Raw genomic sequence first — 26,280 nt, forward strand, 5'->3', positions numbered from 1 at the left:
CTAAGCACACTGTTACAGTATTTACTGTATACACAGTGTGCTTAGAGAGAAAATACATAGTACAGGGCTGGTTCTAGAGATTGTGACATTCAGGGAGAATATTTCTTTTGGTGACCCACCTTTTTAAACATAGATTGTGGAGGCACACAAAATATAGGGGCGTGGCTTAATGGGGAATGGGAGAGGCCACAGAGTAGTACCAATTCACACTATACCACACAGTAGTGTCCGTAAGTCAAATTACTCCACACAGTAGTATCCCTTGTACATGCCAAGTAGAACCCCTTATACACATTACACCAGATAGAGCTCCTTTTATACACATTATGCCAGGTAGAGCACCTTACACACGATATGCCAGGTAAAGCCTCTTATACACTTTGCACCAGGTAGAACCCCTTAAACATGTTGTTACACCAGGTAGAGCCCCTTTTATACACATTATGCCAAGTAGAGACCCTTACACATGTTACACCAGGCAGAGCCCCTAACTCACATTGCGCCAGGCATTGCCCCTTATAAATGTCACGTCAGGTAGAGCCCCTTGCCCTCTTTGCACCAGGTAGAGCCCTTTATGAACATTGCACCAGGCAAAGCCCTTTACATGTGTTATGTCAGGTAAAGCCATTTATTTATGTTGCACCAGATAGATCCTCTTCTACACATTGCACCATGTAGCCCCTTTTACACATTGCACCAGGTAGAGTCTCTTATACACATTGCATCAGGTAGAGCCTCTTATACACATTGCACTAGGTAGTACCTTATACACATTGCACAATGTAAAGCCCCTTATAGACATTGCAATAGGTAGAGCCCATCTAGAGAGAGAGAGAGTATGTATGTGTGTTTATGGATATGTGTGCATGTGTGTGTTTGTGTGTCGGGGTCTGTGTCCCCATAACTCACCAGTAGGGTACAATCTAGATTACCTTCTTGGAGAGGAAGTAGGTCCTCGATTCACAGCTATTTACCTCCCTTCCGCCCAGCTTTACATGAGTAGTGGGCAAAATCAACTTCAAAAAATGTAGATACTCTCTCCCAGCATAACCAGACATGGTTTCTTTAAGCTGACCCTGGTTCAAAAAAATACAGTAAACAAAATGTATAGTAGTCCCCCATATTTATTGATCCAGCACTGGGCTCTTGGAGCCAGCCCTCATTCTAAATTATAAGGAGGAGAGAAATGAGTAGAGGTCCCCCATATTTTTAGAACCAGCACTAGGCTCCACTAGGAGGGGGAGATGCCACAGCCAGGAGTCACAAGGTCACCCCAGCTGCCATAGTAACAGGCAACTGATTAGCTCTGAGTGGCATGTCTGTTAGCCAGTGGGCATGGTTACTATCACTTGCAAAAGATGAGCTGTAAAGCACTTCTCAGACTGGAGAGTTCAGGTTTGCATATTTTATATTTTAACCAGCGGGAATGTTTCTGAACAAGAGGACCGACTGTCACCCTAGACTGCTACTTGAGAAGGGGACACACTGGCACCAGGGACAAGATAAATATGTGTACAGTGTCATAAGTTTGAGTGTGTGTGTAGTAAACTTACCACATTTGGTGTGTTTACTGTGGTTTTTTTATATTTCTTTTACAGGAGAACTATAAGTACCAATGGGCCTTTAATGCCCTGGATGCTGGTACATGTGGTTCTCCAAGTAGTGGCATGTAGGAGAGGCTTTCTGGGACCTATATTTCCTCTGTAAAAAACAATATTACTTAAAATCTAACTTTAACTAATAGCTATCAACCGCATACCCACCACCCACGAGTGCAGGGAAATGCCCCAGGCATTAGCTTAAGCATGGGATATACTCTAGAAGGGGGACCCTTTTTGGGGTTCTCTACTTCGCATTAAACCCCCAGTCTGGGATGATGAGCATGGAAGTTAATGCTTTGGCCAAGGTGACCCCATGAAGTGTGTCCCCTGGCTGTTGGTTTAGTCCCCTGATAATGGAGTCTCTTGCTGATTCTACATATATTGGGGACCCCTACTCAATTTTTTCTCTGCATTTTTTGAACCAGGGACAGCTCCATGCGCCTATTGCTGGTTAATTAAATATGGGGGACCCCTACACATTTCTGTTACTTGTTCTTCAACACTCACTGCCAAGGGGTGTGGGGGAATGCCCTGGGCTTCAGCCCAGGCCTGGGATATACTCTAGAGTGTGGACCAATTTATTGGGGGTCTCAACTTCCCTAAGGAAGACTAGTGGGGGGGCATTAATGCTTTGGCCAGGGTGACCCCATGAAGTGTGTTCCCTGGATTACCCCATGCTAATAGAGCCTTGTGCAGGTTCTCCAAATATGGGGGTCCCATACTCATTGATCCCCTATATATTTTAAATTATGGCTGGCTTCTTGAGCCTATAACTGGTTCATTAAATATGGGGGACTCCTACACATTTTTTTCTGCATTTTTCAAAAACAAGGCTTGCTCAAAGAGTTATGGTTATGCTTTGACATTGGGAGATCCTATACATTTTATTTTCCTGTTTTTTAACTCTTTCATTACATTTGCACACAGAAGCACTGCACAGATCACACTGATTGGTGCAGGTTCTCAAAACACACTACATCGGGTGATGTCTATTTGGAAAGTGCATTTTATCCCCAGTTTTCTCCGTGTTTATAAACACAACTTTTTGCAAATTTTAATGTTATGTTCTTTTCTATTGAAACTACATGCAAGTTGGTATGATGGTGTATTGATATCTGTTTGTGGATTCGGACGTGTTTTGCATTCAAATCATGACTTTACTCCTGTGTTTGCCTTTACTAAATCTCAGTGTTTAAAAAAAGCCTAAACATGGGGGTAATTCCAAGTTGATCGCAGCAGGATTTTTGATAGCAATTGTGCAAACCCATGTGCACTGCAGGGGAGGCAGATATAACATGTTCAGAAAGAGTTAGATTTGGGTGGGTTATTTTATTTCTGTGCAGGGTAAATACTGGCTGCTTTATTTTTACACTGCAAATTAGATTGCAGATTGAACACACCCAACCCAAATCTAACTCTCTCTGCACATGTTATATCTGCCTCCCCTGCAGTGCACATGGTTTTGCCCAATTAATAACAAAAATCCTGCTGCGATCAACTTGGAATTACCCCCCATGCCCGAGAATGCAATCTCAAGCAACACGATTGTTAGTAAGTTTACCCCCCAAGGTCAGACATAATTTCTTCTTCTTTTATCATATTATTTTTTAAATATTTATGTTTGACAGCCTAAGAAATATAAATAACCATTTTACTAGAAAAAAATGCATTTCATTATTTTATACACAGAGTATGAGTTATGGCATTCGATGGAAATTAAATACACAAAAGGGGAATTAAATTGGGTGCAAAGTTAGGAGAGGTAAAAAAAAAAAAAACCTCATGCCCAATTTTGAATTACAGCAACTATGACAGTCCAATGATCCACGGTATCCCATTTAAAAACTGTTTGTTTTCAGCTCGGAAATGGCTGCTGCGCATGAATTTTAAGAAAAAGATGCCCACCCCTCAGGCAGTCTCTGGTGGTCTCAGCGGCTCCTGGTTGTCTCCCCTCCATATTTCCACTGGGGATGAGGCTGCTGGGAGTCTCAGGGTCTGCTGTAGTTCTCCCAGCTACTGCCTCAGGGGGTAATGCACTGACACGGGGGGATCATACACACCAGGGGGTCGCACACTCATGCACACATACAACCTTAAACACACTCACACACACTGAAACACTCACCTCTGCTTATTGTTGCTGCTGTAGACCTGGCTCCCAATGCTGGATGCAGAATCCACCACTTCGTAAGGTAAGTAACTACAGACTAATTAAGCTTATTGGAAACTTCCGACTGCTCAATTAGTTCTCAGGGTGGGAGAAGGTGGGGGATTAGGGAGGGGTTTGCCGGTGAAGTAAGTGTATAATATAGACCCTTAAATAAGTCTGAATGTGTAAATAAATAAAAAAGCATCCTATGTTATCTTCAAATATTTCAATATTACACCAAGATTATACAAAACCCACTTACTAAGAAGTATGATGATGCAAAGTAAAATCGCAATTAATGCACCGGTGCTCAATCCAACTGGAAGTAAGAAAGCCTCTGCATTGCATGAATGCACATTTCCTTTGTTGTCACAGGCACATACTTGTATTGTCAATGTTTCAGTACTGCTTTGAACCGGATAATCATTGTCAAAAATCATTATTGGCAAGGTATATGTATTTATTTTATGCCGATTATATCTGTTTCTTTTTGTTAAAATACTTGCTGTGTTGTCTGGAATTTAGAAGACAGAAAAGGTAAAATATAGTATTTCTGCTTTTGAACAATAATAAGAAATATAGTGTATATAAAAGAAACATAAAAAGTATGTTTTATTTACCTTTATTGTCGAGAACTGTAAAGTTTGGATTCACAGAAAATTCTGGCACCATTTCAAAGAAAAATTTATGTCCCCGAGGAGGTTCATCTTTGTCTTTAGCACTTACTGTTTGAATAAGCTGTGAACAAACAAACAAAAAATCTCACTATCATATTTATAATAATACTGTTTTGTGCAGGAAACAATACCTTTAAGATACATTTACAGTTATGGAAAATGTTTCTTTACAGTATGAATTTTACATTTTATTAGATTCTAAAAATGATGTATAGAAATAATATGCTGCATAGTGATAACATTGTGTTCTTATATTGAGCAGGTATATGTTTACATTTTGTAGTTTTATTGCCATAGATTTAGAAATAAACTCAGATTCAAAATAGATAGAAACTAATATTAAAAATGCTATATAAGATTCAGTTTTCAGGATTCTAACAAGTATTAGAAGCATTAGAAGTCTAATATATCCACTGCACTACCAGTGCCTGCAACCTAGGTTATTGCAGGAGTTCTACTTCAAATGTGGAAATGCCTTAAGTATTTGAACTCCACAAGAGGTAAAACAGAATAATTCCAGACCTCAGTGCAAAAGCTGTTCTGTGATTTCATACACCTATTTTTGCAAAATATCACTGTTTTTTTATGAAGTTGCTCTTACTCGATTGCACATTATGACAGCAAAAGCTTGGAAATTTGGAGTCACTCCTTGATAGTGTAAATTTAGGCATGTACATCGTACATCAACAAGTACAAATGTGATATTGCTTTGTGGAACAACATATAAATGAGACCCAATGGGTATAGAAGGGCATTCTCAGTTTTGATTCTACACATTTTGCCTACACCTTTAGAAATGATCTTTTCAGGTTCTGTACAGAGTGATAAGAACCAAGTGTATTAGTTTGTACCATCTCTGAATCATTGAAGAACATTCTCTTTTTGAATATTTTATACTTGCAAAACATAACTTTTAAAGACTAATCCATAGTTTTATATATATATATATATATATATATATATATATATATATATATAGAGAGAGAGAGAGAGAAAGAGCGAGAGAGAGAGAGAAAGAGAGAGAGAGAGAGAGCTGAGGGATGAATGGAGAGTGGAGGGGGAGATAGAGTTCCTAAGTGGCTAATTAGTAAATGAGGTCTACATTTTTAACTCATTATAACAGAACTGAAGTGAAGTTCTTTCCAAGCCATTTCAGCATCTGTGATCTAGGACTTATATTGGCATTGACCTCCACTTCATACAGTTGCAGATAAGAAGACAGATCCACATTTAGATAATCAAGTGTCCATTAAAATTGATGTTGGTCTTTAATCAAAATTCACCTATTCATTTAGAAGGAAAGTCTGGTGATGTGATCACCAGGGTTTACTGCATTAAAGGGAGCCACTGGTCCTTGTTAGCACAATAATACTGTACATTGGGAGAATTATCCAGTCATCAACTACAGGGTCAGATACAGAGTGTCCTTTTCCCATTCTCTCCACACACACACTTCTATTGTACATACACCTCTCCTTAGACCTGTGCAGAGTTGGGTTTTGTGGAAAACAATAGATGGTAAGTGGTGAAAAACCCTGGGAAAGCTATGCATACTGTATGATTTGCCTCACTGTAGGCCAAGATTAAGGAGAACATAATATCCCCTACTGGATAACTAATACTGTACATTTATTATTTCTTATCCTTCAAAAAAGTTCACAAGAGTAGGGGACAGTAGCAATACTGCATATTCCACTACTACCAACCCTTCTCCCCCTCCCATATAAAATCTGTTTCCAGATACACCATGGTACTACAGAAAGATAAACAAATTTTGAACTAAAATAAATATGAATTAAAAAAGAAGAATTTTATATTTACATGAATGTATTAATCATAATATTAAATGAGTAGAATGTCTCATTAGGTGATTTTATTTTATAAAAATAACAGAAGTGAATCAAGGTAAAAAAATGGAAAGTTAATTGTTTTTAACTTTAAAATACTCACATTAATAAAAACACATGCTCACTGAAATGCAGTGCAAATAGAAAGCCTTGTCATTTTTTTTAGAAACAAAAATGTTTAGGTATAACAAAAATAACATTGTTCCATAAAGAAACAATGTACAATAAAACGAAATTATTTGTTTCACCAAATAAGGTGCAACTAAGGAACACACCTGCGAAGAATAAAATATATAATAATATTTGGAAAGATGTTGAAAGGAAATGAAAAGATATTTATATAAAGGTAATTGTAAAATAAAAGGCAGAACATTCTCATTTTCATGACATTTAACAATAATGGTGAACCAGTCTGACAGGTAAAAAGACAACGGCTGCTGCTGATGTCATTGGTCAGTGATTAGTGTGGGAACACTGCAGGCAATAAAACACTTAAGGGTTTATTCTGAGTTAGGATCAAAATAAAAAAGAACAACTAACTATGCACCTTGGCAAACCATGTTGCACTGCAAGTGGGGCAGATTTAAAGTGTTCAGAGAAATTTTGAGCCAGTCCTGGTTGAAAAAATACAGAAGAAAAAAAATCTGTGGACTCCCCTGTATTTTTTCAACCAACATCGGGCTCTTGAATTGGTTCTGGTTCCAAAAATATGGAGGCAATATGAAGTTGGGGTCTCATATTGTTTTAAACCAGCACATTGTAGTTGCCTTGAGCTTAAAAACTCATGGCTTTTACATTTGTGATTTGCCAAATGTGCAAAATGGTGCGAGTTTGTACCCCACACTAAACTCAGACCCTATTACATTTGGCCCGTTATCTTATATGTCCAAAATAAATATATCATTGAAATTTAGATCTAAGGTTCAAAGCAAAGCATGACCCCCCAACAAGTGCAATGTCAAACATTATAGATCAGAGATTTTCAACCTTTTGCAACTCGCGGCACACTGAACAAGATTTAAATATTGCCAAGGCACATTCAAATATAATGGTGATGCATGGTGCAGTTACGTGTCCTAGGATGTCATGTCGCAGCTTCTCCATAGGTAACGCCTGAGAAATCCAGAAGAACCCAACACTGCCCGGGCCCAAAATTAGAACTGGTTTTGCAACCACTAAACCCACCAGTATTGATCGTTCCAGGGCCTCAGTAGCGACAAAACACTGATGGGCCTGACTATGCTTCTATGGCGGCACACCTGGAGACTGCTCAGGGCACTTTAGTGTGCCACGGTACACTGGTTGAAAAACACTGTTATAGATTAACAAGTAATTAGTTACAATTCTGATAGGCAACACTGAAGAAACAAATACAGCAAAAAAAAAGAAAATAATTACTATTTTTTAAACAAATATTTTCAAATGTACAACATACTGTATTAGTATTTAACTGTACTTTGAAGAAACTGAATAATGTTTATACATTATGTATGTTGTAAAAATGTCATACTTTAATAAAAATACGTTTTTATCTTTTAGAAACCTAATCCAGTATCAGAAATATTCCTAAATGTGCAATGTATGCCTAACATAGCAGCTCCCAGTTCTAAACTAATTACTTTCACTGTTGAGATGTGATATTTTAAGATCCTATAGAGTTTCCTCTTTGCTATGTTGTTGTCACAGCTGTGGTTGGATTCCCCAATGATTTTATGCTGTAATTTTATGGTTGTAAGCTGCATTGACCAATTAAAGGAGGGGGGGGGGTAAGATCTTAGAGATAGTCCACAGGCTAGGAGGCTAACTGAAACTGAATCACTCTGAACTAAAAATCAATATTTTAATGTACTTATCATGCTCTTGCAAAAGACTGAGCTTTCCCATTGAAATGAAATAAGTTGTGCATTGATGTCATGTGTTTTAGCAAGAAGACTCCTTAATTCATAAATATAAGTAGATATATCAATACAAGTATTTTAAATAATAATTTTATGGATACTAAGATTTGTATATCTATCAAAAATGGATGTTTAAAATGAAGACTGCAAGAGGTTTTTCATTTATCATATTATTTCCATCTTTGATAAATATCACTGCTTAAACAATATATTGCTCTAATCAAGCTATATATATTTTAGTAGATGAAAATGATAAGAATAATGCTATATTGAAAAATGCATATATCTATGATTCAGTACTGAAAACAGTGGATATATTTTTCTGTGTTTCAACTAATCATAGAGGAGACATTATTAATGTCTTCAAATGTGTAAAGGGGCACTACAAAGAGTTATCAGAGGAATTATTTATTAAAAGAACACTGTTTAGGACATGCGGGCACTTGCTTAGGCTGGAGGAGAGAAAATTCTGCACACAACGGAGGAAAGGGTTCTTCATTGTTAGGGCAATAAGGATTTGCAATTCCTTGCCAGGGAAGGTGGTCAATATTTTCCCCAACTGTCCTCCACTCTCAGATATTCCATAAAAATGGATCCAAGGAATGCGCAAAATCTGAGCTTGATCTTTTTGACGTGCCCTCGACGCACTGTAAATGCATTTAAAAGGAGATTGGATGAATTTCTGATTGAAAAGGATATCCAAGGTTACAACACTTAAAATATTGAAGTTGTTAATCCGGGTGTAACGTGATTTGTAGTTGTTAACTAGTCATAAAACATTCTTCAGCAGGTACATTAAATCAACTCAACTTAATACAATAAACAGGTTGAAAGCAATGGGCATTTTGCCTCTTTTCAACCTCAAATACTAAGTTACTATATATATATACTGCAAAAAATAAATAAAGGGAACACTTAAACAACACAATGTAACTCCAAGTCAATCACACTTGTATATATATATCTATATATATATATATATCTATATATCTATGTATATATATATCTATGTATATATATATCTATGTATATATATATATATATATATATGATGAACAGAGCTGCGGCACTCAGCTTAAATAAACACACAAAAGCATGATTCAGCAATGTTTCAGTGTATTTCACACTATTATAAACTGAAACATTGCTGAAGCATGCTTTTGTGTGTTTATTTAAGCTGAGTGCCGCACCTCTGTTAATTTTATGCTGTTACCTGTGAGGGCACCTGCTGAAGTTTGTGCATGTTATATTGGAGTGCCGGATCTTGGAGCTTCTATATGTATGTATATATATATATATATATATATATATATATATTAGAGATGAGCGGGTTCGGTTCGTTGAGATCCGAACCCCCCTGAACTTCAACTATTTTACACAGTTCCGAGGCAGCCTCGGATCTTCCCACCTTGTTCCGTTAACCCGAACGCGCCCGAATGTCATCATCTCGCTGTCGGATTCTCGCGAGATTCGTATTCTATATAAAGAGCCGCGCGTCGCCGCCATTTTCGCTCGTGCATTGGAGACTGAACGGAGAGGACGTGGTTGCGTTCTCTCCCTGAAAAGCTCCGTAGTCTGTGTGCTGCAAATATCTGTGCTCAGTGTGCTGAAAATATCTACGTTCTCTGCCTCAAAACGCTCCATATCTGTGCTCAGTGTGCTGCAAATATCTGTGCTCAGTGTGCTTTATTGTGGGGACTGGGGACGACCAGTATATAATTAATTATAGTAGTACAGTACAGCAGGCCATTGCTGTATCTTGCAGCTCCGTGTAACTGTAAGTATCCATTCCATATCTGTGGTGCATTTTTGTGAGCAGTATATATAGTATTACAGTGCAGCATTTTGGTGACCAACAGTATATAGTTGAACATAAGGCCATTGCTGTTTCTTGCAGGTCTGTGTCACTGCAAGTATCCATTCCATATCTGTGCTGCATTATTGTGAGCAGTATACAGTATATAGTATTACAGTGCAGCATTTTGGTGACCAACAGTATATAGTTGTACAGTAGGCCATTGCTGTATCTTGCAGCTCTGTGTCACTGCAAGTATCCATTCCATATCTGTGCTGCATTATTGTGAGCAGTATATAGTAGGACAGTGCAGCATTTTGGTGACCAGCAGTATACATATATAGTATAGTACAGTAGGCCATTGCTGTATCTTGCAGCTCTGTGTCACTTCTAGTATCCTGATCAGTGCTCAATATCTGCTGCATTGTTGTGACCAGTATGTATACTGTACTGTGCAACGTGTGTTATACACCTGGTGATTATACATCCTGTAATCTGTACTGAGCGATGTGTGAGATACACCTGGGGATTATACACCCTATATACTGTACTGTGCGATGTGTGTTATACACCTTGTGATTATACATCCTGTAATCTGTACTGAGTGATGTGTGAGATACACCTGGGGATTATACACCCTATATACTGTACTGTGCGATGTGTGTTATACACCTGGTGATTATACATCCTGTAATCTGTACTGAGCGATGTGTGAGAAACACCTGGGGATTATACACCCTGTATACTGTACTGAGCGATGTGTGAGATACACCTGGTGATTATACACCCTATATTATTATTATTATCCTTTATTTATATGGCGCCAAAAGGGTTCCATAGCACCCAATTACAGAGTACATAAATAATCCAACAGGAAAACAGCAATTTACAGTTAATGACAGTATAGGACAAGTACAGGGTAAATAAACATAGTTACATCAGCAGATGACACTGGAATAAGTATCAGGTGGCAGAAGACTGCTGGATGTGGTACAGTTGAAGATTATTAAAGTAATACAAATGATAAGTACATGAGGGAAGAGGGCCCTGCTCGTGAGAGTTTACAATCTAAAGGGAAGGGGTAGACAGACATGGGTGATACAGATGGGGTACATAGAGAACGTGAAACAGAGGGATAGGATGAGATTTGGCTGGGTTTGGTGAAGAAGTGGACCCCCAGAAGGCACAAGTCAATACTTAACATTGCAACATTTTACTGGGCTATGCAGGAGAAAATTAAAAATAGGGGAAAAAAAAAAAAAAAAGAATTGATAACTTCTACTGCTTTCAAAAAGGTCAATGGAAGCTGAAATAATGGACAACTACCTCATGGAAGCCAGATACAGTATACCAAACAGTACTTAGCAGAGTTAGGAATGAGTGCTTATGAAATACAGTAACATTTTGTCATAATATTTCGGAAACTGCATGGCTGGTCTCTTGCATTCTTTTGCTCTAATACACCACCTGCTTTAGTATTTATATTCCAAAACATTATGTCTCCATAATCCCAAAAACGTCAGTCTTCTTGGAAAGTGGTTTGTTCCTTTGTAAGGGAAAGAGAACAAATGTTCTCAAACAACGGTTTCTCAATTTATTTTTCCTCTGGGAAAGGATTGTGGATTCGCAGGAGCATTTCTGTAATCAGAAAGCAGCGACTTTCTACAAATGTTTACGAATAATTCCAGTGATTTTGTCATTTTCTTCCAGTGATTTGGACCAATAATACCATTGATTAGAACGAATAATTCCAGTGATATCATCATTTTCTTCCAGTGATTTGGATCAATTATACCATTGATTAGAACAAATAATTCCAGTGATTTTGTCATTTTCTTCCAGTGATTTGGATCAATAATACCATTGATTAGAACAAATAATTCCAGTGATTTTGTCATTTTCTTCAAGTGATTTGGACCAATAATACCATTGATTAGAACAAATAATTCCAGTGATATTGAGTTGTTTGTGTCACTTAGCTTAGCCATCCAACGACCACAGTGCACCTCTTTTTCTCTTTTCTTTGCATCATGTGCTGTTTGGGGCCAATTTTTTTTAAGTGCCATCCTGTATGACACTGCAGTGCCACTCCTAGATGGGCCAGGTGTTTGTGCCGCCATCTTGGGTCGCTTTGTTTAGTCATCCAGTGACCTCGGTGCAAATTTTAGGACTAAAAATAGTATTGTGAGGTGTGAGGTGTTCAGAATAGACTGGAAATGAGTGGAAATTGTGGTTATTGAGGTCAATAAAACTATAGGATCAAAATTACCCCAAAAGTCTATGATTTAAGCTGTTTTTGAGGGGTATTTGAAAAAAAACACCCGAATCCGACAAAAAAATTTCTGGGAGGTTTTGCCAAAACGCGTCCGAATCCAAAACACGGCCGCGGAACCAAATCTAAAACCAAAACACAAAGTCTGAAAAATTTCCGGTGCACGTCTCCAATATATATATATATATATATATATAAGCAATAAAAACTCATCTAAGTAATATTGCTATATCATGGTCATATAATCCACTACAAATGTACAGAATATATACATAAAGATATTTTAATATTTATTATACAATATAATTACCACTCTTGGGTGTTCGGTCACACAATGATAAGCGCAATCCCTGGTGTGTCTTGCTGAAGGCCCAAAGCCAACTGCTTTAAACCACCTAAGCAGTGACAGACTGGGGCTGCTTTTCAGCCATTGCATTTTAATGTGCACTTGCATACATTACATGGGGTGTGGCTACTGCTTGTAGTGGACATACAATGTGTCAGGAGGGTGTGACCTGGCAGCACACCCCCATCTTTCATTAAGAGACTCATACGTCAGGTGGTGGGTAAGCAAAAAGAGAGCTGGAAGACTGCACTGCACATGCTCATCCTGGCTCTCTGTATGGCTGGACCAGCCCAACAGCCCATCGACCATTCTGCTTTTAACAGAATGGGCAGTCTGGCCCTTCACCCAAGGCATACGGGATCCGGTCTGAAGATCGACAGTGTATAGGTCAACAATGTTTAGGTGGACCACTATAGGTCAACAGTCACTAGGTTGACAGGGTTTGAAGTTCTAGTTCGACAGGTCAAAAGTTTGACATGAGGTTTTAAAATTTTTATTCTTTTTTTTTACTTTTTCATACTTAATGATCCACGCAGACTACGATTGGGAATAGTAACCTGTGCCGAGCGCAGCGGTAGCAAAGTGAGGCACCTTGCCCGAAGCATGGCAAGCGAAGCAAGCCATGCAAGGGGACACGGTGCACTAATTGGGCTTCCCAGTCACTGTATGTAGAAATTGACAGCAAAAAAACATGAAAAAGTCATGTCGACCTTTTGACCTGTCGACGTAGAACATGTCAACCTAGAAACCCTGTCGACTTTCAAACCCTGTCGACCTAGTGACTGTCAAACTATAGTGGTCGACCTAAACATTGTCGACCTAGACACTGTCGATCTAATGATCCACACCCAGGCATACATATATCAAAGTGCGACCTCACACCCAAGAGTGTTACATTTATCTTTTAAAATGGCCCTTGTTCTGACAAAATAGGGTGAAATGGACACAGAATAGGAGGAACACATAGTTTAGAATAGGATGCCTAATTTGAATTATTTTTATGGAAAAAGCAACTAAAAAACAGTGTAAGTGAATAAAATGGTTGACATTTGTCTATCAGAAATGTGTATGTCTACCAGTGAGGCAGTGAGGGGCTGATGTCAGTAAGGCAGTGAGGGACTCCTGTCAGTGAGGCAGTGAGGGACTGCTGTCAGTAAGGCAGTGAGGGGCTGCTGTCAGTGAGGCAGGGATGGGCTGCGGTCAATAAGGCAGGGATGGGCTGCTGTCAGTGAGGCATGGATGGGCTGCTTTTTGTCAGTAGTATCTCTGTGATGTTGCTGTTTACAGGTTTTTTTTTTTACAGATGTTAGTATGACATTTGGAAGTAGTGATCGTGTGATTTTATGTGTCCAATCATGTTAGTGAGTTTTTTGTCATTATACCATGTCATTATATATATGAAATTTTGCTGCTAATCACAAAAAGCGTTAATATTGCTGTACCTGGACTTCTCCCAATGGACAAATAAACTCATATTTTTGAAAATCTTGTACATGTGTTTTTTACCATTTGTGTGTCACTGCAGAATTAAAACTCTTTTTTAAACTTTCATTATTCCTGATTGTGGATTTTTTATTTGCTGGACTAGTGTGTTCCTAAAAATGGTAATTTAAAGTTCTGTTTTATAATAAGCTTGCAAAGTTTTAATGGTACACATTAGGTTGCATTTCTTCTTTAGTATTTCTGAGCTCATGATTCTAATGGTGGAATGGTGGTCATGTGACCGAATATATCATTACCAAATAAGTAGAGTCTTAACCATCAGCTACCACTTTATTTCACCATGTAAGTGCTATATCATTTTAAATACTATAATGTGTTTTATTTCTTCACACACATATATATATATATATATATATATATATATATATATATATATATATATATATATATATATATATGCTATACATATGCACACATATTTTTTGAATTTTTTTAGAGATTACATATTTGTTTTACATTTATAGTAAGCCGGATGTACTGTAAGAATATTTATTTAAATGTAATTAAAAAGCAAATTCACATATATTCACTTCTTAGAGTGAAAATCAGTAGGTATTGGCCATGCCGTGGTGTGAACAAATACTGGAGGTCTGGCACCATTTTTTACATTTTTTGTATCTATTGCAATTTTGTGTCATTTGGTCATTCAGAATGTGTGTCACGAATCATGGCAGTACTACTATTCTACCACTCGGGATGCTCAGACTTCCTGCTCAATATTAACTTGACTGTCTGCATCTATTAATTGCCTGACTCAGCAGCAATGAGCTGCAACTGTTTCTGGGTGATTTAAGACAGGAATTACCTAATCCAAGTATGGTACAGGCGCTGATCTGGTGTGTTTGACCTGAGCACACAATAGTGTAAAGTAGCGCTGCATAGGTGTTGATTACGTATGGGATAGATAACATTCCACTGGGATGAAGAAAATTAGGAAAATTGAATATATAAAATAAATGATATTTTTACAAACAATTAGAATTTTTCAGATAGCATATGTGCATAAATTCCTGTAATATTCAGACAATGGGAGTAATTCAGACCTGATTGCTAGGCTGCATTTTCTCACAGCCTGCGATCAGGTCTGAACTGCGCATGCGCATCCCTGAAAACAGACAGTTGCCACCCAAAAACGCCCTCTTCCTGTCAATCTCCTTGTGATCGCCCGTGCGACCAGACCCCTCGCATAAACCCATCGCTTAGTGGCGATCTGCTTTGTAGCCGTGCAATTGGACTGAGGACGAATGTTCACTGCAAAGAAGGACAGTACTGCTAATCCTTTCCGCAATGTCCCTGTAGGAGGAGGAGAGGCGCGGCCAGCCGCTTGGAGAGCTCCGGCCGGGTCCACTTCGCCTCCGTGACAGGCGCATACCCCAGGTCAGCGGCCCCGCAGAGCGGGCCTGATTCGGGCGCTCTACTGTTGGACGTGCTGCAGGAGGAATAGCGCCAGTCCAGGGTCCTTATTCTCCACTCTAACCAAAGCATACACTACCGCTGTCAACTGTTCATTACTTCACAAGAGAATCCTTCACTTCAGAGCACAGATTAGCGGGACGCCGCAGTCTGTATAGACTTGTAAACCGTTTGGACTTTAGTACATATTATCATTATTATTTTTTTGTGGCATTTTTCTTTTTCTTTTTTTCGACTTTACAAAGATTACAGCATTTGTTCTTTCAATTGAACCTTGCACTTCAGAATTTAAGCTCAAACCAGGAGCGTGCCCCAATCACTGATTGACTTTTAAACCGAATTTATACCTTTTGGGAAAGAAAGTATCTCAGCATCTTAGAATAAACAATCTTAAGTATATTACCTGCTTTTTCATTATTGATTTTAGTTTCACTTTATAACCGTATCATTCACCACTACAAATAGGGTTTGAGCGCTGGTTCCCTGTGGATTTATCCACATCTGTATACTTACCATTTAAGGGGGGGTGGGACACCCCTCATTACCAGCAGCACACCCCACCTCAGATTAACACCTCAGTGCGCAGAGAACCCATTTCTGTATATCTGATACTGTATTAGAATAATACTCAGATAGAAATCAGTATCAGGCCAAATAATGAGTTCTAGCTAGTATGGTATGTAGATGAATCCCTAATAAGAGTAAATGTTTGTCCCCTGGTGAAATATTTAGGAAAACATTATTTGTGCAATAAACAGAAAACATTTTCTGGATAAGTTATGACAGCCACAAGTGAGGCATAAAATATGGTGTAATTCTGCTACAACCTTTAGTTATCAAGTTCAGATATACAGTAGACACTCACTTGTTATTAGATGATCACAGTAATTACATTTTGGGGCTAATTCAGACCTGATCGGTGCTGTGTGTGTTTGCACAGCAGTGATCAGGCCTGAACTGCGCATGCGCCAGCGCCACAGTGCACCAGCACATGCCAGACAGCCAACGGCCGTCTTTAGCTAGCAATCGCCTCTGCCTGATTGACAGGCAGAGGCAGTTGCTGAGTGGGAGGGGGTGGGGTGGCTATTTAAGGGGCACAGTCCGGCCAACACAAGTGTGGCCATACCGTGCCGTGGGCAGGCCGCGGTGGCTGTGACATCACATGCAGCTGCTGCGACCCAGGCAGCGATGAGTAGCTCTCGCCCAGTGCGCAGGAGCTGCGCTGGCTGGGAGCTACTCCTGAAGTACACAAGCATCGCCGCTGTGCAATGCTTTTGTACTTCTGCGATGTGGCACGGACTGACATGCGGGGCGGGCTAGCCCTGTGCTGGGCATCCCCACGCATGTCAGTGTGCGTGATCGTAGCTATGCTAAATTTAGAACAGCTACGATCAACTCTGAATCACTCCCTTTATACATAAGAGTAAAAGCTTATATAATAGATGGGGATCAGTATTATCAGTGTGACCTGTCAGTAAGAAAAGAGTACCCGGAGGTTAGCATATTGACCTCGGGATCCTGACAGCAGAATGGGTGGGTGCAACAGAGACCCTTGCAGGCTATGGGTGTCATGGACACCCACGAGTGGGAATAGTCCCTATTAGTCAGCATGCCAAACTGTTGGGCATTTGATTACTTTGGATCTCGGCGTCACCTACACTGGATGTTTAGGAGGTAAATGGATTTTTAATTTTCCTTTGGAACCTCCAAAACTAGTATCTATGCTAGACAATAACATACATAAACTAGTCAGAGAGCTGATTGCAAAGTGTAAAAAAGGAAAAAATCCTTCTTTTCTATGTACTATGCAAAAAAACTTTTCATTTATAAATCCTTTGCACAAGCATAGTCCATAGGTTAGTGCATAGCAAGTAACTGTGGTTAACATACAGATTTAAAGCGCTATGCAAGTGGAGTCTCCCAAATCAAAAATTCTGAAATATGAAATATTCTGAAATGCAGATTTTTTGGAGCTCAACTGAAATAGTGAAACCTTTGCTCTCTGATGGTTCAATGTTAACAAACTTTATTTAATGCACAAAATTGTCTCCAGACTTTGTGTATAAAGTGTAAATGAAACATATATGCAGCCTATTATTATTATTATTATCCTTTATTTATATGGCGCCACAAGGGTTCCGCAGCGCCCAATTACAGAGTACATATGCACATAATCAAAACAGGAAAACAGTGACTTACAGTTGATGACTATTTAGGACAAGTACAGGGTAACTAAGCATAAATACACCAGTAAATGACAGAGAAGTTCCAGGTGGCCAAAAAACTGCTTGATTTGGGCAGTTGAGGATTATTAAAGTAAGAAAAGGATAAGCACATGAGGGAAGAGGGCCCTACTTGTGAGAGCTTACAATCCAAGGGAAGGGGTAGACAGACAGGGGTGACACAGATGGGGTACATAGAGAGCGTAGAACAGAGGGTTAGGATGATATTTGGCTGGGTTTGGTAAATAAATGGGTCTTAAGAGCCCGTTTGAAGTTTTGTAGAGAGGTGGAGAGTCTGAGGGGGAGAGGTAAAGAATTCCAGAGGAAGGGAGCAGCACGTGAAAAATCTTGGAGATAGGAGTGGGAGGAAGTAATCAGAAGACAGGAGAGCCGGCGCGCATTAGCAGAGCGAAGAGGACGGGTGGGAGAGTAAAGGGAGATAAGGTCAGAGATGTAAATGGAAGAGGAGTGGGTGAGTGCTTTGTAAGTGAGAGTGAGAAGTTTGAATTGGATTCTGAAAGGGAAGGGAAGCCAGTGAAGGGCTTGTAGGAGAGGGGAGGTGGATGTAGTGCGTTTGGTGAGGAAGATAAGCTGGGCAGCAGCATTGAGGATAGATTGGAGTGGAGAGAGGTAATTGTCAGGGAGGCCAGTTAGGAGGAGATTACAGTAGTCCAGTCTGGAAATAATCAGTGAGTGAATAATGATCTTAGTGGCATCCTGGGTGAGAAACGGTCTGATCCTGGAAATGTTTTTGAGATGAAAATGACAGGTTTGTGAGAGGTGCTGAATGTGTGGTTTGAAGAGAGGGAGGAGTCAAGGATTACACCAAGACAGCGTACTTTGGGGCTAGAGGAGATAGTCATGCCATCAATGGATAATGAAATTGTGGGAGGTGAGGATGTTTAGAATTGGGTCCCAACCTCAAGATATCTCATTATTGTGTGCAAATATTCAAAAATATGGAAAAATCTGATAAATACAACATACTTCTGGTCCCTAGCATTTTGTATATGGGAGACTCAACCTGTATTTGAATACTGTACATTGTGTTCATTGCACATAAATCAACTTGAGAATATGGTTTATGAAAAGATTATTGCTTACCTGACCCGGCTTTGCATTTTCACACACAAAAGTCTCATAATGTTGTGCAAATTCTGGTGCATGATCATTAATATCCAATAACTTAATATACACTTGAACATGTCCACTAAGATTGGGATTTTCTTTAAAAAAAATAGACACAGAGACAATTAAAATATATGATATAAAGTTATGTTTTGGCTGCTATGTAGCTAACATCTTTTTAGTTAACAATTTTGTTTAGTTTATTCTTTATAAATTGTGTACTACAATGTATGATTTTTTAAATGTTCCAAATGTAATCAAATGTAACCATACAGCACATTATCATACATGATCACTGCAAACAATATAAGAGGTATGACCTTCTTTAAAAATACTGTAGAAATATTTTTAATTCAATGCCTGTTATATCTATTGCAGAGTTATTGATCAATTTCTTAAACTGCAATACATTTGTATTCTCAAAATAAACTACAGTATAAATGCATGTAGTACATATTTTTTTAATATACAGTATGTAAAACAAGGATTTGATATGTTAATTATATACTTTTGGGCATTTTAATAGTTTGCATGGACAAAACACACTGATTATGTAATCAGCTTGCAACCAAGTAAATATTTAATGAAAAATATAAATATTTTAAGCCTTAGACTAAATGATGTTATATGACAGTTGATAAAGAATTGGAAGCTGAACCATGCTAACTCACTTGTCTCTGTTGCCAATATTGTTATGTTTTGCCATGGTGTTGTTTCACGGTCAAGAGATTTGACTAAAGTTAAAGACCCATTCGATGAGTTTATTTGAAATATTCCCTCCAGGTCTGTGTTGTGGTCAATACTATATCTGTGTGTAAAGAAATGGTTGAATTATTATTATAATAAACAATAGTGAATTTGTAGATAATATTAATGAGACTCAAGCAATTTTCATAATGATAAATGTAATCAAAGTAAATACAATACAAATAAAAAATCTAATTTGGGTAGCAGATATAATGAATATTATTTTTTATATATTTTTTTCAGTCTTCTTCAGAAGACTGATTATAAAGCAAAGCATGATAGAACAGAATTTGAAGAAAAAGGAGAATCCTCCAGAGAGCTCTAATAGAGAAAGGTGATATTTAGACAGAAATTGTAGGCACCATGAAGTAAGAATGTGGGCAGAAGAATACTGGCAGAAAGAGTGGAAAAAGCATAAATGAACAGCTGGGTAGATTTTTTTGGAGGCTAGCATGGAGGCTGAAGTATAAAGTGGATATCAGTGGGGGGTCAATGAGCAGACCATTGAGAGATTAGTAAGGGCTGGAGAGTTGAGTTTGGAGATTTAGACCCAGATTTATCAAGCCTTGGAGAGTGATAAATTGCAAATAAACATGCGTTGTAAATGACTTCCCCTTTAAAGAAATGTCTGAGATCGACCGCCAAACTCATGCGTCATTACATTCGGCCCCAAGCTTTTGAAGCCATTAAATCTTTAATGGTAGAACATAATATATACACTTGTGTATATTTATGGCGCTATTATGAAGTATGTGCTAACTTTGATTAAATGTAGTTATATAAAACAATTAAATAACTATGTAGACATAAATTCTTACAAATGGAAAAAATATTTTGTTAAAACCTTATATGGCTACACCTACTCTATGACTAAGGAGACTCATACACCATTTGCAAATCAATCTCCATTGGGTAGCAAAACAGTGTGCGCCAAAGGCGAGCGTAAAAAAAATAGGGGCATGTCTTCATAGGGGAGGGGCATGGCCACAGTTATGCCCCCAGTAGCTGTGCCTCCAGTAGATTTTCTCCAAGAACTTGTGCCTCCCAGTTGATTTGCCCCCAGTAGATTTGCCCCCTGTAGCTATGTCCCCAGGAGTTGTGCCCCCTGTCACTGTGTCCCCAGTAGTTGTGCGCCCTGTTGCTGTGCCTCTTAGTAGCCGCTTACAAACACACGCAAAAATAAAAAAACAATACTTACCACTGCCCCGCTCCTGCTTCTCGACTGCTGCATCATGATGTCTCTCCCAAAGCAGCGCCGCACAGACACTAGAGGTCAATAATGACCTCTAGCGTCTGAAAGGTGCGCCGGCTGCAGCGGACCCCCACACATCCCATGGAGTCTGCTGCAGCCGGAGAGCGGGTAGGTGGCTGGCGCCTGCGGGATGACTGTGACTGCACCCCAAATCACTGCTTGCCCACAGCAAGAACCGCTCCTGGATACAGTACATATCGAAGCAAACTTGAGGCATAATTCCAAATTATCAACTTGATAATAATGAAGTGTGTCTATTAAAAAAATCAATAAATAAAAAAAATGACATGCCTCTCCTCCCTCAAATTGTTTATAGCACTGGAGCTCACAGTTTGGACTGGTACCAAAAAACTTTGGTTTCTGAATAGTGTGCTGTCCCTTTGAAAAAGTTACCACAAGTACAGATGTAGGCACTCATATCCAACCTGTGTCATGGCCGCACAGGCACATGCGCCATGCCTAGGCAAATGTGCGACTTAGGGCCTAATTCAGACCTGATTAACAGCAAGTGATTTTTTCACTGCTGCGATCAGATAGTCACCGCCTACAGTGGGAGTGTATTTTAGCTGTGCAAGTGTGCGAACGCATGTGTAGCAGAGATGTACAACCAGATATTATGCAGTCTCTGCGCAGCCCAGAACTTACTCAGCCTCTGCGATCACATCAGCCTGTCTGGGACCAGAATTGATGTCAGGAACCCTCCCTGCAAATGCATGGACACGCCTGTGTTTTTCCAGACACTCCTTGAAAACAGTCAGTTATTATTATTATTATTATTATTATTATTATTGTTACATTTTATTTATAAGGCGCCACAAGTGTTTCGCAGCACCGTACAAAGGACAGTACAGGGAGACAAAATTTAGCATAACAGTAAATAAATAACAAAAATGGAGTGCAGGTAACAAAGAGCACCACAATGCTCAAAACAATACAGCTCAGATGGAAGTAGCAAGGGAGTAATCATTGTACTACTTGGGGCTGGCAGACATAGAGAGGAGCCTTTACCAGTAGGAGAAAAAGTAGGTAAAGATGGTCACTGAGTGAAATGTGTCGATAAGAGGGCTTAGAAAACAAGAGGAAAGAGGGCCCTGCTCTGAAGAGCTAACAGTCTAGTGGGGAGGGGCGACAGACAGATGACATGAGGTGCAAGCAAGCAGGAGGAAGCCTGATGGTGGTATGCAAGCAAAGCAGAGATGTTCAAGGCATGGGGCAGGGGGATGCAGGAGCAGCCTAAGGACTAGGTTATGCATTGGAGGGGTACGCTTTGATAAATAGGTGGGTTTTCAGTGCCCGTTTGAAGCTTTGCAAGGTCGGGGAGAGTCTAATGGAGCGGGGGAGCGCATTCCACTGAAGGGGTGCAGCACGGGCAAAACCCTGAACTCGTGCATGGAAAGCAGTGACCAAGGCAGAGGAGAGGCGACGGTCATCAGACGACCGTAGAAGTTGGGAGGGAGTATGAAGGGAGACGAGGCAGGAGATGTAGGGAACAGTGGAATTAGAGATGGCCTTGTATGTGAGGGTGATGAGTTTGAAGAGGATTCTGTAGGGGAATGGGAGCCAGTGTAGATTTTGTCGAAGGGGAGTGGCAGAAGTGGAGCGGCGGGAGAGGAAGATGAGCCTAGCTGCGGAGTTGAGGACAGATTGGAGGGGAGCAAGGTGGGAGCAAGTGAGGCCAGTGAGGAGAACGCTGCAGTAGTCGAGTCGTGAGATGACCAGTGAGTGGATGTAAGTTTAGTTGCACTCTGGGAGAGAAATGGCCTGATGCGAGCAATGTTGCATAGCTGAAACCGACAAGATTGTGCCAGAGCTTGGATGTAGGGTGCAAAGGAGAGGGAGGTGTCAAGTTGACACCCACAAACGCCTTCATCCTATAAATCTCCTTGCGATCACCAGTGGGAACGGATCCGTCACACAAACCTATCGCTGAGCGACCCGTGACTAGCCTGTGCATTGCAGTACATACTCATGCGCAGTTTGGACCTGAACGCATGCTCTGCAAAAATGCACAGCAGCGATCAGGTCTGAATTACCCCCTTAGTACGCCAAGCTGCACCTTAGTATTCCTATGGGTGCTTGTACTTAGTCACACGTCTACATCCTAGTCGTGGGTAGATTTGCTGCATCTGGCTTGCCGCAGGCTTGATGAGTGTGGCTACATCTGTACTATGCTATGACATGCTGGGTTGATGACAGTATATAAGGAAAACCTTAGTGTGAGGAAAACCTCTGTGTAAAGTCAAAGATGCCCAGCATACATTTTCCCTGTATAGCTGATAGCAGTTATTCCATGTTAACGGGATGTACCATGTTATTCTTTGATATACTGGTCTCTTGGAATAAATATATTTTTATTGTTTATTTATGCATTTTTCTATACTTTCATCTGTGCTGTAGATCATAATCATCAGCAGGGATCTAGTGGCAGTGGTCAAACACTCACACCTGATAGGCATATCTACAGCTGTTTCCACCTCAAAAGAGGGTCTGAATAAAGAAGTATTAAGCAGTTCTTATTTAAAAAAAAAAAACCTCTAATTAGGAAGCTGTACTTTATAAACATGTAATAAATGTAATTTATGGAAGATACATTTAATACTGTCAATATGTACAACATACAATTTTTATATAAGTAGAATTAAATACAATATCCACTTATTTAAAAATTAACTTATTCTGGATTTTATGTAATATTAGACCAGGGAGTCTAATCATATAGGCAGTTTCTTTTGAGGAGTAGTTTAAAAAAATATAGACTATTAAATGACATTATTTCAGGAAGTGGACTGAGAACTGTGAAATGAGTGGCATTTGGACATCACGTAGTTGGCCAGATTCATAGTCAGAGACTGCTGCATCCTCACTTGTGTCTGTTGGCAGGGTTGCGGGAGAAATAACATGCAAATGCTAGATTCAGGAATACATTGGGGATAAACCCCTGGTGTCCCACAGCACACCGAGCTGTACCTGTACCAAGACATGAAAGACTATATATATACATATAATAGAAATCCAGAGGTCTTAGTTACATACAGTTTGCAAACGTATGATAAGCCACCAGGCCCCGACAAGGCTCCTCTGATGCTGGTGGTGCTATTATATGTATATATATAGTCTTTCATGTCTTGGTACAGGTACAGCTCGGTGTGCTGGGGGACACCAGGGGTTTATCCCCAATGTATTTCTAGCCAGACTACCCCCTCCCTTTCATGCACCTGAATTGTACTTCCTAATTGATTTGAGCAACTTACATTTTGTTCTGTTAAATGCTAGGTTCAGCATTCACCTTGTGCAGTTGCCTGCATCTGAATGTGAAACTACTGAGACACTCACTTACTATGCCCCTGCATAGAGTAACACTGCTATGCATGCTGTAACCTGTGCACTATCATGTGCGCTTTCAACATATACACCAGCCCTATGGAAAGTGATGTTTCTGTCTCTTAACATGGCCCTGTGGAAATGGTTTTGCATCTTAGAATGCAGTTGCTTTCCCTGACATGCCCTTGACACTCCCATAAAATGCTTACAAGTCTCACTTTCTTTTCATTCACTTTAGGCCAGCTGCCAGTCACTGTCCAATAACACCCATCAGTTTTATGCACCATTTCTGATACCATCTGTCCTCATTGCAACAGTGTGAACTCAGGGTAATGCATGCACCAATGCAAAGTTTTCAGAACTTTTCATGTACAGTATGTGAAATTGCAAGTCACTCAACTTTGTGAAAATCAGCACCTCTGATTCAGAACTTAGCTTTCTATTTTTAATGGCTCGTCTATTGCACAGGTAAAGTGCATTTTATAAATGTTTAAATTGTATAAAAGTAAAGCATTATACTGAGAGAAATAAAGGGAATTTAATAAAAAATGGGGCTAGAGTATGATAGATGACTGTCATTTACACTTTTAAAACCCTATGATAAACAGTAAAATTAAACAAAAATCTAATGATGACACAGTACATCTACGCAAATGGGCCATAAAATTGCTATGTACTCTATTCATGGAGCATTTAAAAGAAAAACAAGTTTTTGCATCAAAAAATTTATATTAAAATAGAGTGTTTTTAGCATGTTAAACACCTCCACTTACATTTCTAATGTTACAAGAAATTGGCACTGGGATTGAAAACCATGTCTACAGCAAGTCTCTCAATGACAAAGTGAATGATTTTAATATCTAGGCTAATCCTTACTCATTTTTTTACAATAATTAAATTAATGATTGATGAGTTTACATCCTAAATGTGTGATTGGCAAAGAACAATTTCACACTTTTATAAACTAGTCTTTCTTTGGAACAAAGCAATTAAAAAAATCTCGGAATGAGGTCCTGGTATAAATGATTTTGTCCTGAAGAAGTTAGCAAATGATTTAAAGAAGTTTTTCCTTTTTATATAGCTGTTTGTTAAAGATAACAGAAAATCATATACCATAATGTTTTGAAAGTTTCAAAACACTAAAATTACAAGAGTCAATAAAATAACTGCACCTACACTGCTTCATTAAGTAGGCCACAGATCTGAGGTCAAACAGTTACAGCCTGATGTGAATGTATCTTAAAATACTTTGTAAGAATGCACCCACATGATTAAATATTTTAAGATAGGACAAAGTACATTTTTATGTTTTGACTGCCATCAACAATATTTTGGAGTTATTACAAGAGCAAATTGCAAGAAATCACCTTTCAGTTGCTCATATTTGCTATTTTATATATATATATATATATATATATATATATATATATCAGTGATGAGCGGATTCGGTGCACTGAGAACTGAACCCACCCAAACTTCACTGGCCGAGCCTGGATCCGAGTCAGGCTTGGGTTTTCCCGCCTGACTCGGAAACCAGAATGAGGCAAAAAGTCATCATCCCGTTGTCGGATTCTCGTGGGGTTTGGATTCCATATAAGGAGCCGCGTATATTGCCGCAATTTTCACTCCGGCATTGGAGACTTGGAGAGTGTGGAGAGAGGACGTGTCTCCGTCCTCAGTGTCCTGCATCAGTACAGTGGTAGTGTCTTGTGTTGCATCAGTCCAGTCACAGTGGTGGTGTACTCTGCTGCCATATGTCCAGTGCTGCTGTATAAGTCCAGTCCATTGCAGGGGTGCTGTGTTGTCCTGCATCAGTACAGTGGTAGTGTTTTGTGCTGCATCAGTCCAGTCACAGTGGTGGTGTCCTCTGCTGCCATATTTCCAGTGCTACTGTGTAAGTCCAGTCCACTGCAGTGGTGCTGTGTAATCCGGCATCAGTCCAGTGGTGGTGTCCCTGTGCTGCTGTATATATCCAGTGGTACTGCCATATATGTCCAGTGATACTGCTGTATATGTCCATTGATACTGCCGTATATGTACTGCTGTATAAATCCAGTGATACTGCCGTATATGTCCAGTGGTACTGCCAGATAATTCCAGTGATACTGG

At 39.4% G+C, this 26,280-nt stretch overlaps 1 protein-coding gene across 2 annotated transcripts in view; it reads right to left on the reverse strand.

Annotated features, from left to right (window-relative positions):
- LOC134927888 (cadherin-9-like) overlaps positions 1-26,280 on the reverse strand; it is a 372,116-nt gene that overhangs the window by 112,096 nt on the left and 233,740 nt on the right. For both annotated transcript variants that reach the window (XM_063922970.1, XM_063922969.1), the window contains exons 11-14: positions 19,523-19,659; positions 18,828-18,949; positions 4,371-4,488; positions 4,013-4,264 (exon numbers count right to left, since the gene is read on the reverse strand). In XM_063922970.1, the coding sequence (XP_063779040.1) occupies positions 4,013-4,264; positions 4,371-4,488; positions 18,828-18,949; positions 19,523-19,659 (629 nt within the window). The remainder of the gene's footprint in view (positions 1-4,012; positions 4,265-4,370; positions 4,489-18,827; positions 18,950-19,522; positions 19,660-26,280) is intronic.

The sequence above is a fragment of the Pseudophryne corroboree genome, chromosome 5, assembly GCF_028390025.1.
Source record: "Pseudophryne corroboree isolate aPseCor3 chromosome 5, aPseCor3.hap2, whole genome shotgun sequence".
Taxonomy (NCBI): Eukaryota; Metazoa; Chordata; class Amphibia; order Anura; family Myobatrachidae; genus Pseudophryne; species Pseudophryne corroboree.